Genomic DNA, 15,180 nt, shown 5'->3' on the forward strand with positions numbered 1-15,180 from the left:
AGGGCTCTGGGAGTGTGGTGCCATGAAAATAACCTCTCAATCAACGTCAACAAAACAAAGGAGATGATCGTGGACTTCAGGAAACAGCAGAGGGTGTACCCCCCTATCCACATCGACGGGAATGCAGTGGAGAAGGTGGAAAGCTTAAGACCCTCATAAACTTTTACAGATGCACAATTGAGAGCATCCTGTCGGGCTGTATCACTGCCTGGTACGGCAACTGCACCGCCCGCAACCGCAGGGCTCTCCAGAGGGTGGTGCGGTCTGCCGAACGCATTACCGGGGGCAAACTACCCGCCCTCCAAGACACCTACAGCACCCGATGTCACAGGAAGGCGAAAAAGATCATCAAGGACATCAACCACCCAAGCCACTGCCTGTTCACCCCGCTATCATCCAGAAGGCGAGGTCAGTACAGGTGCATCAAAGCTGGGACCGAGAGAATGAAAAACAGCTTCTATCTCAAGGCCATCAGACTGTTAAATAGCCATCACTAGCACATTAGAGGCTGCTGCTGCCTATTGAAATCACTGGCCACTTTAAGAAATGGAACACTAGTCACTTTAATAATGTTTACATATCTTGCACTACTCATCTCATATGTATATACTGTATTCTATTCTATAATATTCTACTGCATCTTAGTCCATGCCGCTCTGTCATTGCTTGTCCATATATGTATCTATTCTTAAATTCCATTCCTTACTAGATTTGTGTGTACAGTGGGGAGAACAAGTATTTGATACACTGCCAATTTTGCAGGTTTTCCTACTTACAAAGCATGTAGAGGTCTGTAATTTTTATCATAGGTACACTTCAACTGTGAGAGACTGAATCTAAAACAAAAATCCAGAAAATCACATTGTATGATTTTTAAGTAATTAATTTGCATTTTATTGCATGACATAAGTATTTGATCACCTACCAACCAGTAAGAATTCCGGCTCTCACAGACCTGTTAGTTTTTCTTTAAGAAGCCCTCCTGTTCTCCACTCATTACCTGTATTAACTGCACCTGTTTGAACTCGTTACCTGTATAAAAGACACCTGTCCACACACTCAATCAAACAGACTCCAACCTCTCCACAATGGCCAAGACCAGAGAGCTGTGTAAGGACATCAGGGATAAAATTGTAGACCTGCACAAGGCTGGGATGGGCTACAGGACAATAGGCAAGCAGCTTGGTGAGAAGGCAACAACTGTTGGCGCAATTATTAGAAAATGGAAGAAGTTCAAGATGACGGTCAATCACCCTCGGTCTGGGGCTCCATGCAAGATCTCACCTCGTGGGGCATCAATGATCATGAGGAAGGTGAGGGATCAGCCCAGAACTACACGGCAGGACCTGGTCAATGACCTGAAGAGAGCTGGGACCACAGTCTCAAAGAAAACCATTAGTAACACACTACGCCGTCATGGATTAAAATCCTGCAGCGCACGCAAGGTCCCCCTGCTCAAGCCAGCGCATGTCCAGGCCCGTCTGAAGTTTGCCAATGACCATCTGGATGATCCAGAGGAGGAATGGGAGAAGGTCATGTGGTCTCATGAGACAAAAATATAGCTTTTTGGTCTAAACTCCACTCGCCATGTTTGGGGGAAGAAGAAGGATGAGTACAACCCCAAGAACACCATCCCAACCGTGAAGCATGGAGGTGGAAACATCATTCTTTGGGGATGCTTTTCTGCAAAGGGGACAGGACAACTGCACCGTATTGAGGGGTGGATGGATGGGGCCATGTATCGCGAGATCTTGGCCAACAACCTCCTTCCCTTAGTAAGAGCATTGAAGATGGGTCGTGGCTGGGTCTTCCAGCATGACAACAACCCGAAACACACAGCCAGGGCAACTAAGGAGTGGCTCCGTAAGAAGCATCTCAAGGTCCTGGAGTGGCCTAGCCAGTCTCCAGACCTGAACCCAATAGAAAATCTTTGGAGGGAGCTGAAAGTCCGTATTGCCCAGCGACAGCCCCGAAACCTGAAGGATCTGGAGAATGTCTGTATGGAGGAGTGGGCCAAAATCCCTGCTGCAGTCTGTGCAAACCTGGTCAAGACCTACAGGAAACATATGTTCTCTGTAATTGCAAACACAGGTTTCTGTACCAAATATTAAGTTCTGCTTTTCTGATGTATCAAATACTTATGTCATGCAATAAAATGCAAATTAATTACTTAAAAATCATACAATGTGATTTTCTGGATTTTTGTTTTAGATTCCGTCTCTCACAGTTGAAGTGTACCTATGATAAAAATTACAGACCTCTACATGCTTTGTAAGTAGGAAAACCTGCAAAATCGGCAGTGTATCAAATACTTGTTCTCCCCACTGTATAGGGTATATGTTGTGAAATTGTTAGATATTACTTGTTAGATATTACTGCACTGTCGGAGATAGAAGCACAAGCATTTCACTACACCCGCAATAACATCTGCTAAACACGTGTATGTGACAAATAAAATGTGATTTTATTTTATTTGATCTGTATGGTCCCTCAATCGAGTAGTGATTTTCAAGCACTGATTCAACCCCACCAGGGAGGTTTTCCAATGCCTCGCAAAGGGCACTGATCGGTAGATGTGTAAAAAATAAAAAAATAATAATAATAATAAAGCTGACATTGAATATCCCTTTGAGCATGGTGAAGTTATTAAATACACTTTGGATGGTGTATAAATACACCCAGTCACTACAAATATACAGGCGTCCTTCCTATCTCAGTTGTCGTAGAGGAAGGAAACTGCTCAGGGATTTCACCATGAGGCCGATGGTGACAGAGCTTGAAGATTTCTTTAAAGAATATTGGGCAAATATTATACAATTCTGGTGTGCAAAGCTCTTAGAGACTTACCCAAAAAGAATTACAGCTGTAATCGCTGCCAAATGTGTTTCTAACATATCTAATCATAATTCATTAATTTGTAACAAATGTTGGAATTTCTCTACTACTTTGACATTACAGAGTACTTTGTGTAGATCGTTGAACAAATTTTTTAATTAAATCAATTTTTATCCCACTTTGTAGCACAACAACATGATAGAAGACAGGCGCAGGAACACGTAATAGGATTTTTTATTTCTCTACCCAACATAAGGTACGTCATAAAAAACGACAGGGACGAAGCCCAAAACAAACACGTATATATATATATATAACACAGGGATGTAACCCAAACAAAAGAGCGAGGTGTAAACCTCTAAATAATACACGGGACGAGACCCGTAATAACAAGTGCACAATTACACGGTATTTAAACCGTAATACAATGTACAGTAACGCGTAGCACGAAAGCCGATACAACAGAGCTCTGGTACTCACGAGACCAACGGACATGGGACAGAATAATCGACCTCCCTAAATGGAGACAGCGGGAAAGGCCGTGCTGGCGACCATCGTAGAGACAGTCCAGCATCACGAGGACTTTCTCTCCAGACTCGGCAGTGCCATGGACAGCGTGCTGGCAACCATCCTGCGTTTGGAGGGGAATGTGCAGTCCCCCCAGTCTCCAGCACCGGTTCCGGCACCAGCCCCCACACCACCACTACCTGCCTCCATCCCATCTGAGACGGTCCGCGGAATACCCCTGTCCCTCCCGGAGCGCTTTGACGGCGTGCCAGCGAAGTGCAAGGGATTCCTTCTGCAATGCGACCTGTACCTCGCTCGCTACGCAGAGGCTGTCTCTGGGAGAGACAGGGTTGCCACAGTCATCTCAGCACTGACCGGACGGGCCCTGGACTGGGATGCCGCGGTCTGGGAAACGGCTGGACCCGAGGTCGAGTCCTACGAGTGCTTCACCCTCCTCTTCCGCTCTGTGTTTGATCATCCTGTGGAGGGCCGAGAGGGGGGTGAGCGTCTACTCCGACTACACCAGGGATCTAGGACCACCTCGGAGTTCGCCCTGGAGTTCCGGACCATCGCGGCCTCCACCGGATATGCAGAGCCGATGGAGGTGGGCTCTGCACGTTTGCCCGAGGCAGAGCGCAGGAGAAGGAGGGATCTGGGCCTCTGCTCCTATTGTGGAGAAAGGGGTCATTTCTCCCCGACCTGCCCTCAATCCACTAATAGGCGAGGAGGTGACAAGCCAGGGAATTCCCCTGCTCCAACCCAGGTAGAATGCAAGAGCTCCTCTCCTTTTCTGTCAACTCAACCAGTGTGCTTTTCCATTAAATTCCCAGAATACCCTAGCCCCTCACTCCTGTTAGCTCTGATTGATTCCGGAGCTGCCGGGAATCTTTTAGATAGCGCACTGGCCACTGCATTATGCATTCCTGCGCCTGTCTTCTATCAGTTTACAACGTGACATGTGTGAATACTGTAAGTTTACTGTGCAATTTGGATTTTTCATGTGTAATTATTTATTTTGGGGAATTCAAATATTGCACTCATACACAAAATAAAGAAGAAAAGGACATACTTGTTGAGTATTTTGTTCCGTTTCTCTTGAGAGAAGGATTCCAGCTGCAATGACTTGTGGGTCAGGAATGCCACAGTCAGGTGGAAGTAGTTGTTCCAGAGCTAAAGAGAGGAGAATATGATAAACATTTTCACATGGACATTGAGACAATGATTGAGTTAAGATTACATTAGGAGAGAGTCACAGATGTTTTTTGTCCACCCCATCAAGAGGTGGAGACTGGAGACCCACCTGAAGCTCAAAGTGGGTCTGGTCCAGGAAGTACATGTTGAGGACCTCAGAGTACTGGTTGATGGCCCGCAGAAACACCCCAATCTGCAGGAGGTTCATGGTCATCCAGTCGGAGGGGAAAACGTTCCCCATCAGGTCCTTAAACATGATGAATGTCTCCATCAGGAAGTCCTGTAGTGGGCCAGGGAGAACAGTTACCTTGCCTGTACTGGAAGTACCTGAATTTATGCATCTTCATGTCTGCACAAACATGGGATTTTGTTTCTGACCAAGTCCATCGATTAGTAACAAGTTGAACTCTGCACAGCAGGTCCCTAAGCTTTTCTCATATTAGACACACACACACCTCAGTAAAGAAGCAAGGACAGGGAGATCCTCACGTTGTTCCAAGTCAGTCCCATGAAATGTCTATAATCAATAATCACTTCAGGAGCAGTTACAAGCACCAGTGGTTGAATGCCAGCTATCGACTGGATGACTCAGGAAGAGCCATGCCCAAGGCAGGGCAGGCGGAGCGGACCACTTACAATAATGTCCTGTCTGGTCTTGAATGTACTGATGTAGTGGGCGTAGTGCATGTCATCCATCTGCTTCAAGATGGCAGTCATGCAGGCTAGGTAATGACCCTGCCATGGAGAAGACAGAGTATCAGTCACCTTAGCTGGAAAAACTAGTTTGGGTTCCCACGTATAACATGTTATATGCTTATAAGCTGCTTATATTGTTGAATGCTTATAAGTGCTAACTAAGTTATATACTGTATAGGATGCATAGAAGCAGATTTCCAGCACTGTGCCTTATACATGGAAACTTAAAATAAAGTATAAGGCGACCAACTGAACAAATGAAAATAACTTCTACTTTAGAGTTAGATGAAGAACTTTCTGAGTACTGCGTCTGAGTCTTACAATGAGAGGGGAGGTTCTGCTCATGCTGATGACAGTGCGATTGACTCTGCGAAGCAGCCTCTCAACAATCAGCTGGACATGACCCCGGGTTGGACCCTGAGGACACAGACAAGCAGGTCAGATAAAAAATATACTAATCAAAACCAATCCAGTTAGGGTCAGGGATGTGACTGATTTCAGTGTTTTCAGCTGCAGAGATAGAGGTGTGCTGTAGCAATTTGCCACTTACCACATCCTTGCGGTCCAGGTTGTCAAGCACAGTGCTGAGCAGCTGAACACAGGCCTCGTGGTCAGGCTTATTGGAGTGGTCATCCAGCTGCCCACTCAGCTGGTCAGTCACCAGTGGCAAGAGGACATCTCGACACTCTGTGGGGTCAAAGAGAAATAGAGACCATTCAAATGTGTCATCATGTGGTTCTGTTTTTAAATAGAGATTATTATAAAGTTGTGTTTTAACCAGAGAGGTGCTACAGTACCTGGCTTTTTGAAAAGGCCACTCTCCACCATTTTACACATGCAACCAAGTTTCTGGCGCACCAGCTGAGAGTCAGGGATGCTCTCGATGAACTTGGTCAGAAGAACACTAGTGAGAGAGAGAGACAGGAAGACATACAGAAAAAGACAAGGTCATGTGACAATGTCACTATCTTTCTATACAGGAAACAGCATAATTTCTGCAGAGATTCAACTGTTAAAATGTCATTACAAGGAGTTACCTGAGCTCCACAGGGTCAAAGACATTTTTTATGTCATTAATGATGGTGGGGAGGTATTTCAGTATCGCCCCCTGAAAAAGACAAGGTCTCAAACGTTTTTTTAAAAGAACATGAGGGAAATATCACTGCATACAGCTTCCTTTCCGTGTTTTACAGAGCTAGTCAGCTATAAATTGTTTATCAAGTAAAACTTGAACTATCTTTCATCAAGCCAGCATAATGGACGATAACTATAGGACCAAGGACGATAACTATAACGATAAAAAACGATACAAATAAATAACATCGTTCTAATTCAAGTGAACAGGAGCGTCACACTACAACGATAACTACAAAAATAGTGGAGAACGACAACGAGAGCTATCACTTCCAGAGCGATTTTTTCCCCTGTCCCTCCAACGATAAAACATTGACAACCAATCATAAACGCGTTCTATTGAAGCCTCCTTGGTTCTAGGTGCGCGAGGCTGCTCGGAGAGGAGAAGGCAGAGCGCAAGGTAAACTTTCCTGAATAACTAGGCATGTGTGAGCATATTGGTGTCCACATTAATTATAGGACGACTTGGGAGGATGATCCATGACAAACAGCGCATTAGAAGGCCATATTTTCCGATGGTAGGCCTATCTGTTAACGCCGATATATGACTGGCCTGCTAATGTGCCTTTCTGGACCTTGTAAACTGTAGAGAAAAGACCCATTACTGATCCAAATGGTTGCCTAATCAGGCCTAGGCTAGATTAGTATTATTATTTCGGAATGAAACATGCATTCAAAACTCAAGGCTTTTTAGCGGTTATTGAAATGGCATATTCACTGCAGTTTACAGCCTAGACTATAATTATTTACTCACTAGAAAAATTAATAAAAAATGCATTATTGCATTGTGTTGTTATAGCCTAGGTATGATTGTTTTTCTTGTCCCTAAACAGCTTAATCAATTGGGGAGAATTTCGAGCTGGAGCGCAGCCTGGGGAGCACACTATCCTAGGCTACCTGCCATTTCATTATCTGATAAAAAAATATATTTCAACTGTGTAAATTCATTGGGTATAGGCTATTCACTGCAGTATTAGGGCCTAACATTTAGCTAATGAATGGGTTGCATACGCTTCTATCTTAGGCTACATATCTCTAGTCTGTCTTCACGGTTCTCTTTGCGCAATTGCGCACCTGGCCTCTGCTGCCTCGCTGCTACAGATATTCCTATTTTCTCTTGGAATCCCAGGAAAAGCTAGATTACAATATCTTGTTGTACACTTAATTTTAGCGTTTTATTTACTACAACTAGCCTATTGAGGAGAGATTGCAGCTTGCTCTTGCTTGCTGGATGTAACATAGGAGAGTTTGAAAGAAGAGGGAGAGAGAGAGAGAGCGTGCGCGATAGTGTGATCAAAATAAACCACGAGTAGCCTGCTAATGTATCTTTCTGGACCTTGCAAACTGTCGAGAATAAACCCATACCTGATCCAAATGTTTGCATAATCAGGCATAGGTTGTATGCAGTTATTTCGGCATGAAGCATTCAAAACAGGACGTTTAAGAGGTTATTCAAATTTGCCCACATCACTTCAGTTTACAGCCCTAGACAATAATTGTGTACTCACTTGTTAACAATAATACATTCTCCATTGCACTGTGTTGTTGTAGCTTAGGTAGAATACTTGTCTTGTCTAAAAACGTAGGCCTAATCAATAGTGAAGCTTTGCTTCACAAAGACTGCAGCGCAGCCCGGAGGAACGCACATATCTGCCGTTTAAAAAAAAATCCTTGGACTTTGACAGATAAATATTGATAGCCCTACTATTTAACTAATGAAGGGCCTAATATCTATCTCATATTTAGCTTCTTACTTCGGCTACACATCTCTAGCCTCTCTCTTCCAGCTGTTCCGGTGCGCAATATACTGTAGTGTAGCCTAAGGATTCGCAAGCCTCTCCGCTATTCCTCTTCATGTGAAATCCCAGGAAAAGCTATAGGCTACAAAAGCTATAGGACATTTATTTTTAGGCTTTTTTTATACTAGGCCTAATCGCCTTTTCGTGGAGAGAAGCATGCTTGCGCTAGCTAATTGCTGAATGTAAAATGGGCCTAGGCCAAATTAATTTTCGGGGAACGTTAAGGAGAGTGCGTTGGTGTGATCACTTTGTCCAGTGATGATAACATTGTTGCACTGATGCATTGCAAATGGTTGCACAGGACAGACAGAGAGATGAGCACAGCGAAAAATAAGATCTAGACAAATTGACATCCATTAGAAAAATGGAAATCACTTGCAAACCACTTGAGCAACAACGCAAGCAATGACATGATGTAAAAGATGCGCAGGCTAAACAGTATTTGTTGTTGAATAACTACATTTTAATATGTTCCTATATGTACATTTAAGTATTATTTGCAGTTGTCACAATGACAATGAACACACCCTGAAGCACTGAATGGTCTGTGTTACCACCTTATTAACTAACAGGCATACAGCGTGCAGTAGGATGCGTTGATCAGTTGATTGACAGGTGTACTGCAGAACGCTGGTGTGGATGCTCACCAACGTTTATAGTTATGTATAATTTATCGTTATAGCTATCATCCTTGGTGTGGCTGGCCCTTAAGGCTTCCATAAACATAGAAAGGCTAAGCTAGTTTGTAAAGCTGACAATTTCATTAGAATAATACAGTAAGTTTTGCACTACCAGGCTATTCAATGTTAACCAAGTGTGCATTAAAGAAGATGAAGTACCATGTAAGTGTCCATCCCAGTGTCTCTCCCCTACACCAACTCACCTTTATCTTCACTCCCTCGTCCAGCGGTTTGTCCATGAGTGTGTTGAAGGAGAGGAAGAGTGTCCGTATGGAGTTAAAGAAAGCATCCCCATCCTCACTGGTCCCATAGAATCTGAGTAAACAAAAATAAGGATATTGCTCATTTCAAAACAAACCAATATTGTCTACCAAATGTATGAGTATGTATGAGGAAGGAAGGTCACGGCTATGATACCTGAGGTAGAGGACCCGGGACTGCACAATGAACCTGAACAGGTACTTGAGGGCTTTGAGGGCTGGGTACAGTCCCTCTGTTAGGACAGGCTTATCTGCATGGCCCACATAGTAATTCAGAACCTTGGTCAGCTTCCTGAAAAAGTAATGGAATGGGGCACTCAGGCATACCAGTAACTGCATATAAATGACTGTGTTCTGAATGGGTGGAAAGGTGTCAAAACAGGAGGAAAGAAAAATGAACGGAGTAGAGAGGGAAATGTGAAAAAGGAAAGAGCTAGACTCACATGTAAGCCAAAGTGGCACTGAAGTGCTTGTTGATGTATGTCTCCAGTACTGGGTTAAAGTGCTGGAACTTGATGTCTCCAATCAGTGTGATTATGAACACCTAGAAGAAAAGCAGAGCACAGTCAGGAACCAGTGTAATATAGAAACCTGCTGGAAAATGTTGTTGCATTAATACATTTACATTTAAGTCATTTAGCAGACGCTCTTATCCAGAGCGACTTACAGTTAGCACATACATTATTTTATCGAACCCACAACCCTGGCGTTGCAAACGCCATGCTCTACCAACTGAGCTACATCCCCTGCCGGCCATTCCCTCCCCTACCCTGGACGACGCTGGGACAATTGTGCGCCGCCCCATGGGTCTCCCGGTTGCGGCCGGCTACGACAGAGCCTGGATTCGAACCAGGATCTCTAGTGGCACAGCTAGCACTGCGATGCAGTGCCTTAGACCACTGCGCCACTCGGGGGACGTAATAGTTTCTGATATACAACTGTCGTTTGGTATATTAAAGACAGATGCCATTAATCCTGATAGCTTAATGCAGGTAAGTCACTCACCACTCCAGAACTCACCAGAGCATTGAAGACCAGGTTGTCATAGGTGTCCTTCTCTGAAGTCTCCATCATGATGTTGAACAGGGCATCAAGTGTGTCCTGTAGAAACTAAGACCACAAAAGACAAATTCATTAGGATAGGGTGTCCTTATATGTTAAACTAGTTAAGAATACTAAGTTTGGAGCAGTCAGACTCACTTTGACAATCTCTCCTCCCTCTACCTCCATCAGGCGCTGCAGGTTCTGGTCCAGCTCTTCAGGGTTGGACCTCCAGTTCAACAGGCCCAGGAGATCCACTGGAAGAGGAACAGGAGCATATTACTTTTATGTCAACATCACTCTACTCTGTATTATGAGCCGAAGTGCGGAAAAGTGCGGATTTGATTCTATTTCTTAAGGTCTGTTTGATTCTAAATACATTGTTTCTCAGGTAATCGTGTCCTACTACAGTACCATTCTGGGTGAGTTTAGTGGAGCAGGTGAGAGTGCCAATCTGGAAGCTGTCCTTGGTAACTGGGATGACTCCTGAATGCTGAAAGGTTTTCCCTGTCTGCCTCTCCTTCTCCTCCACCTCAGCCCAGGAGCCTGGTAGAGTCAGGTATGTCTTTGCATCCTCAGTCTTCTTCACGTCAACCTGAGACAAATGGAAAAAAAATGAATTAAATACTAAAACAAATTAATCTGTATGTCATTTGATATTCATTGACCAGGGAGGGACCATGAATAATCGACTTACTTTCAGCTTTTTATTTTATATGAAATATCAAAATAATTACTTAATTACTACTTCACTACTTAATAATGAAATAGAACCCTATGGGGAGAATGATTTAAAATGAGTCAAATGTATCTGAACCCTCTGGTTCCACCAAGCTGTCGGCATCATATAGGGTATGTGACAGTGGCAGAGTGCTGTGCTGGTCCCACCTTATAGACAATGAGATCATGTCTGCCGTCTTTCAGCGTCGTTCCGTCTCCTTTCATCAGGCGGACGAACGCCATGCCAAACGGCTTCTCTGATTTGTCTCTAGCTAAAGGAAACACAGCAGTTTCAGTGAGGACCCAATCAACCAACTCTGAAGAACACGTTCATGCTGACCAGATCCCAGAGGGTTAGGGCAGGCTGCCTGGGTGTTGAGTGTTTTAGAAACGTGAGTCACTCACAGTCCTGAGATGATCTGTGTCGAAACATCACCCTGAGATGACAGCGGCCCACATCTTCAATAGAAATAGTCACCTTGGAGGGGGAGAAGAAAGGGATGAGGAGAGGAGTGAGGAGAGGAGAGTATCATGACAAGAGACAGAGAAAGTCATGTCTGGTGTCTGTCTAGCATTTTGAATGAGTGCCACAATCCTTGCCAATATCTCCTCTAAAGGATTATTTCATAGTATAGAGTCAAATCTTTTTGAGAAAGTAATTGCTGAACTTGAGCCACCATGAGGAGAGTACAGAGCTCTCTTGTCCTAATAGAAACACCTGGGATGCTGGTAAGTTAGCTGTACCTTGACTGTTTCATTCCAGCTCGGCTGCTTGACCTGGTAGTAAATTACAGACTTGTACTCTGTGATCCCATCATATCCAGCACCAGGAAATATTGCTTTCTATTCAAGGAGAAGGAATGAGCTTCAGTCAAATATTTTTTTTTGCAGACAAGAAAACCAATGTATATGTGTAAAAATGATGTTTTCTTACAGTAAACCAACAAACATGAGTTGACTGACATGCAATACTTGAGGTAAAAATGGTTAAAAAAAGAAATGTGGAGGCACACATAATGTTACGACAGCACCCTTACCTCCATGAGATTGCCATCGTCATCTAGTACACTCAACATCACCTCAACATTTTTGGGTGACGTTTTTTTACCGCGGTCAAACTCCCCCTGCAGCAAGGTCACATATATATCGTTCCTCACATATCCTAGAGGAGGAGAATTAGTTGATTAATATTGAAAAACAATCTATTAACTGTCACTGCTATAAAGGCAGGTACAAAGTATGCAACCCCTTGTTTCAGACGCAATTCAGCTACAAAGAAGAACATGTAAACGTATGGCACCTGGGAGGATGATCTCAGGGAAGCCCATCTTTCTAACAATGGCGGTGGTGCGATCCACAAAGTGGGGGTAGTCCTTCCTGACCTGGGACAGGTCACCAGGAAGTAGCTTTAGGGTCACAAACAGTCCTGAGAACCCAGCAGGGCCAATCAATGAAGAGATAGTTAACAAGACAGAGGCACTAACAGAATGTTCAGAATGGATACACACAACCCGTTATGTTTCTATTTAGAACCCAGACCCACATTTTAAAGGCTACTTCTAAGTTATATTCCTTTGTATTTTATATTCTGTTCTACTCTGCTATATTCTGGGCAAACTGGTGAGTTGTTGCCACAGAGTGGCAGTGAGTGTGTCTCTTTACCCTGGCCCTTGTGGTTGACCTCCCGGGTGTTAATGACTTTGTTGAAGACGGCGGTGAGAGGCTCATTCTCTCCAATGACCCGGGATGGGAGGAGAGGTGACATGATGAGTTGCCTCTGACGGATGTATGTCTCCATAGCTATCCTGGGAGAGAGAAGAAGGGAGAGAGAGGGGGAGAAATATATTTTAAAAGTGGGACTGACAAGTGGATGGAACCACAGATCACAAAACATAGAGCTACGAATGGCATATTGAGATATTGGAGAAGAAAATCCACAAAATATAAAAGTGCATGTGACCAAGCAAGAAAAGGCAACATTCTCCAGTTGCATTTTTGTGAACACCGCACTACAAACCTAGACTTGTCCTTGGTCTACAGTATGGTATAGCAATAGAGGAAGCAGTTGCATAATGCATTCCTTTAAGTACTCTATCCTAAAAGAGTTCAAGCCATTTGTCATTTCTGACTCTATGATGGTGTAAGAGTAGGTTGATTTAAAATGAACTGTGGAGTAAGGACTATTAACACAGGGTGAAAATGAGCAGAGCCTCTGAGAGATTTTAAAACACTCACTGCTGAAAGGGGATGAAATGCTGCTTCTCCTCATCATCTGCTTTCCCATGGGCGATATCTGTGATGTCCATCACTGTGAACAGAGGCAATTGTGAATGTGGTGGTGATATGTGGCAAAGGCTAAGCTAATAAGCTGCTATCAATTCAATTCTCCAGTTATTGTCACTACTGCTGCTAGCATGGCCTCACTTTAATATATTTGGTATTTGATTTCTCAGCTCGAGCCATTTCACAGCAGTCCTCACTCCGATTAAGTAAACTACAGAGCAGAACCACAATGTCATTTGTGTTTGAAAACTAGTTATTGGGCCCTCACACAAATGTTCCAATGCACCAGAGAGACAATGAGAACAAGAGACATCCACAACAAGAGCATATGTAGGATTCCAGCAGGTCTCTCTGTGTGATCTTGAGCTTTGTGTTGCAATAGATGATGGTTCAGTAGGCATTCCTCTTTCTCTCTCAATTAGTCATTTCTTAGGAAATAGCTGAGGGAATTGAGAGCTCTGTATTGCTCCCAATGATTCTGGGTTCAGTCCATTTGCTGTGACACCAGAGGAAATAATTTCTCATCCAACCTAGAAATGTAATCCTCCACTCAAAACAAAGAGGGATGTTTAAATCACTTCCCCTGACTCCTTTGGCGAGGCAGTCAACGTGGAGGTAGTTTATGGGTCAGGAGGGTAAACAGGTTCAGGTGAGCTCAGGGTGTATCTGGCTTTTATCCAGGACAGGGATCCTACTGTAAATGTTTGTTTAGGCCCTCAATTACCCATTCACTCAAACTCTAAGTAAATGGGGTAGTGTTCTGATTTCAGATTAACTGAATTGAATGTATAAATTTGCGCAAACAAATATAGTGAAGACATCTCAATTAAAAGACATCTCACCAGCTACACCAAACGGTCTCCTTAAGCCTCCTGTGTGTTTCTTGCCCTCCTTGAGCTCCATGCTGCCCACCCTGATAATCTGACAGACGAGGAAGAGACGTGGCCTAATCAGGTCACTGCTGCTCAGATCCTGGCCAGAGAGGGCAGAGCGGAGAAGAGAATTTCAATGCAGAGATAAGGACGACATAATGCAAGTAAAGTAAAAGTTGCTTGGCAGAACATATTCAATATCTTATGCAATGTTGCTTATTTAAAGCTTAATGTGAGCAGTTCAGATGAAGTAAATGGCATGGCATTGCATAGCATGCCCCAACCAAGGACTGTCACTGCCCACTCCCGGTCCATCTGTTAGGCCCCATGGCTAGTCTATTATATTTACAACAACAGAGAAACAAGACAACAGAAAGTAGAAGGAAGGGTTTCATCTTTGTTACCGTGAAGAGGGCAGGCAGATTGTTGAGTTTCTCAATCTCTTTGGGCATGCCCATGCTGTCCCAGCGCACCAGGAAGTTCTCACTGCAAACATACATGGCATTCACAATCAAGAATCACAACTCACATACCTCACTGTAACAAACCTCTGTGTGTTTTTGACAAGATAACACAAAAACACAAATATATCAAAATGCCTACATACAGTCACGTTATTAAATATATATGCAATGTGGAACACACATGAGTCCTGGACGAATTGTTCTGTCAGGCGTCAGAATGGTAATGGTGGTGATGTTATCTGGTTTAGTATAATGCAATGAATTTAAATGCGTTGGTATCTGACCTGATGAACTCTGACTGGTCAGGGTCATAGAGCGACATAAGCAGCTCTGCATCCTCCCCGATGTTACAAACAAAGTTCTTGAGGTTCATGAGGAGGCTGTATGTGTGCACTGTGCTAAACAGGGACTGGCGCCTCATCTCCAGATTCTGCAGCCGGGTCTACAGAGGGGCACAGAGACACTGTATGAGCACACACAATGCACTGGCAGGGCTAACTCTGCAGCCTATAGTAGTTTATCTATCAGAGGCACAAACAACAGCTGGTCCATGCCTTCTCCTCTTGTATTCTGTCATCTATACTGCGGGATGCAGTCTCAAAGGCTCGGAACAGACTGACTGTGCTGGTGCAGTCCGGGTCCAGAGTGTTCCCTGCGTCATCTCGCACCACCAGGTCCAACCCGAGAATCCTGTACAA

At 44.0% G+C, this 15,180-nt stretch overlaps 1 protein-coding gene across 1 annotated transcript in view; it reads right to left on the reverse strand.

Moving 5' to 3' along the window:
- LOC311141021 (dedicator of cytokinesis protein 5-like) overlaps nt 1–15,180 on the reverse strand; it is a gene marked incomplete at both ends in the record, with an annotated part of 39,689 nt that overhangs the window by 10,434 nt on the left and 14,075 nt on the right. The window contains 24 exon segments of the mRNA XM_084176300.1: nt 4,412–4,512; nt 4,643–4,813; nt 5,170–5,268; nt 5,551–5,646; nt 5,780–5,916; nt 6,027–6,133; nt 6,267–6,337; nt 9,046–9,157; nt 9,260–9,394; nt 9,546–9,646; nt 10,123–10,212; nt 10,303–10,400; nt 10,558–10,738; nt 11,032–11,135; nt 11,269–11,341; nt 11,608–11,706; nt 11,901–12,025; nt 12,164–12,289; nt 12,526–12,668; nt 13,099–13,171; nt 13,989–14,118; nt 14,423–14,504; nt 14,767–14,924; nt 15,037–15,172. Coding sequence (XP_084032426.1) covers nt 4,412–4,512; nt 4,643–4,813; nt 5,170–5,268; nt 5,551–5,646; nt 5,780–5,916; nt 6,027–6,133; nt 6,267–6,337; nt 9,046–9,157; nt 9,260–9,394; nt 9,546–9,646; nt 10,123–10,212; nt 10,303–10,400; nt 10,558–10,738; nt 11,032–11,135; nt 11,269–11,341; nt 11,608–11,706; nt 11,901–12,025; nt 12,164–12,289; nt 12,526–12,668; nt 13,099–13,171; nt 13,989–14,118; nt 14,423–14,504; nt 14,767–14,924; nt 15,037–15,172 — 2,748 coding nt within the window.

The sequence above is a fragment of the Coregonus lavaretus genome (assembly GCF_964263955.1).
Source record: "Coregonus lavaretus genome assembly, chromosome: 14".
NCBI lineage: Eukaryota > Metazoa > Chordata > Actinopteri > Salmoniformes > Salmonidae > Coregonus > Coregonus lavaretus.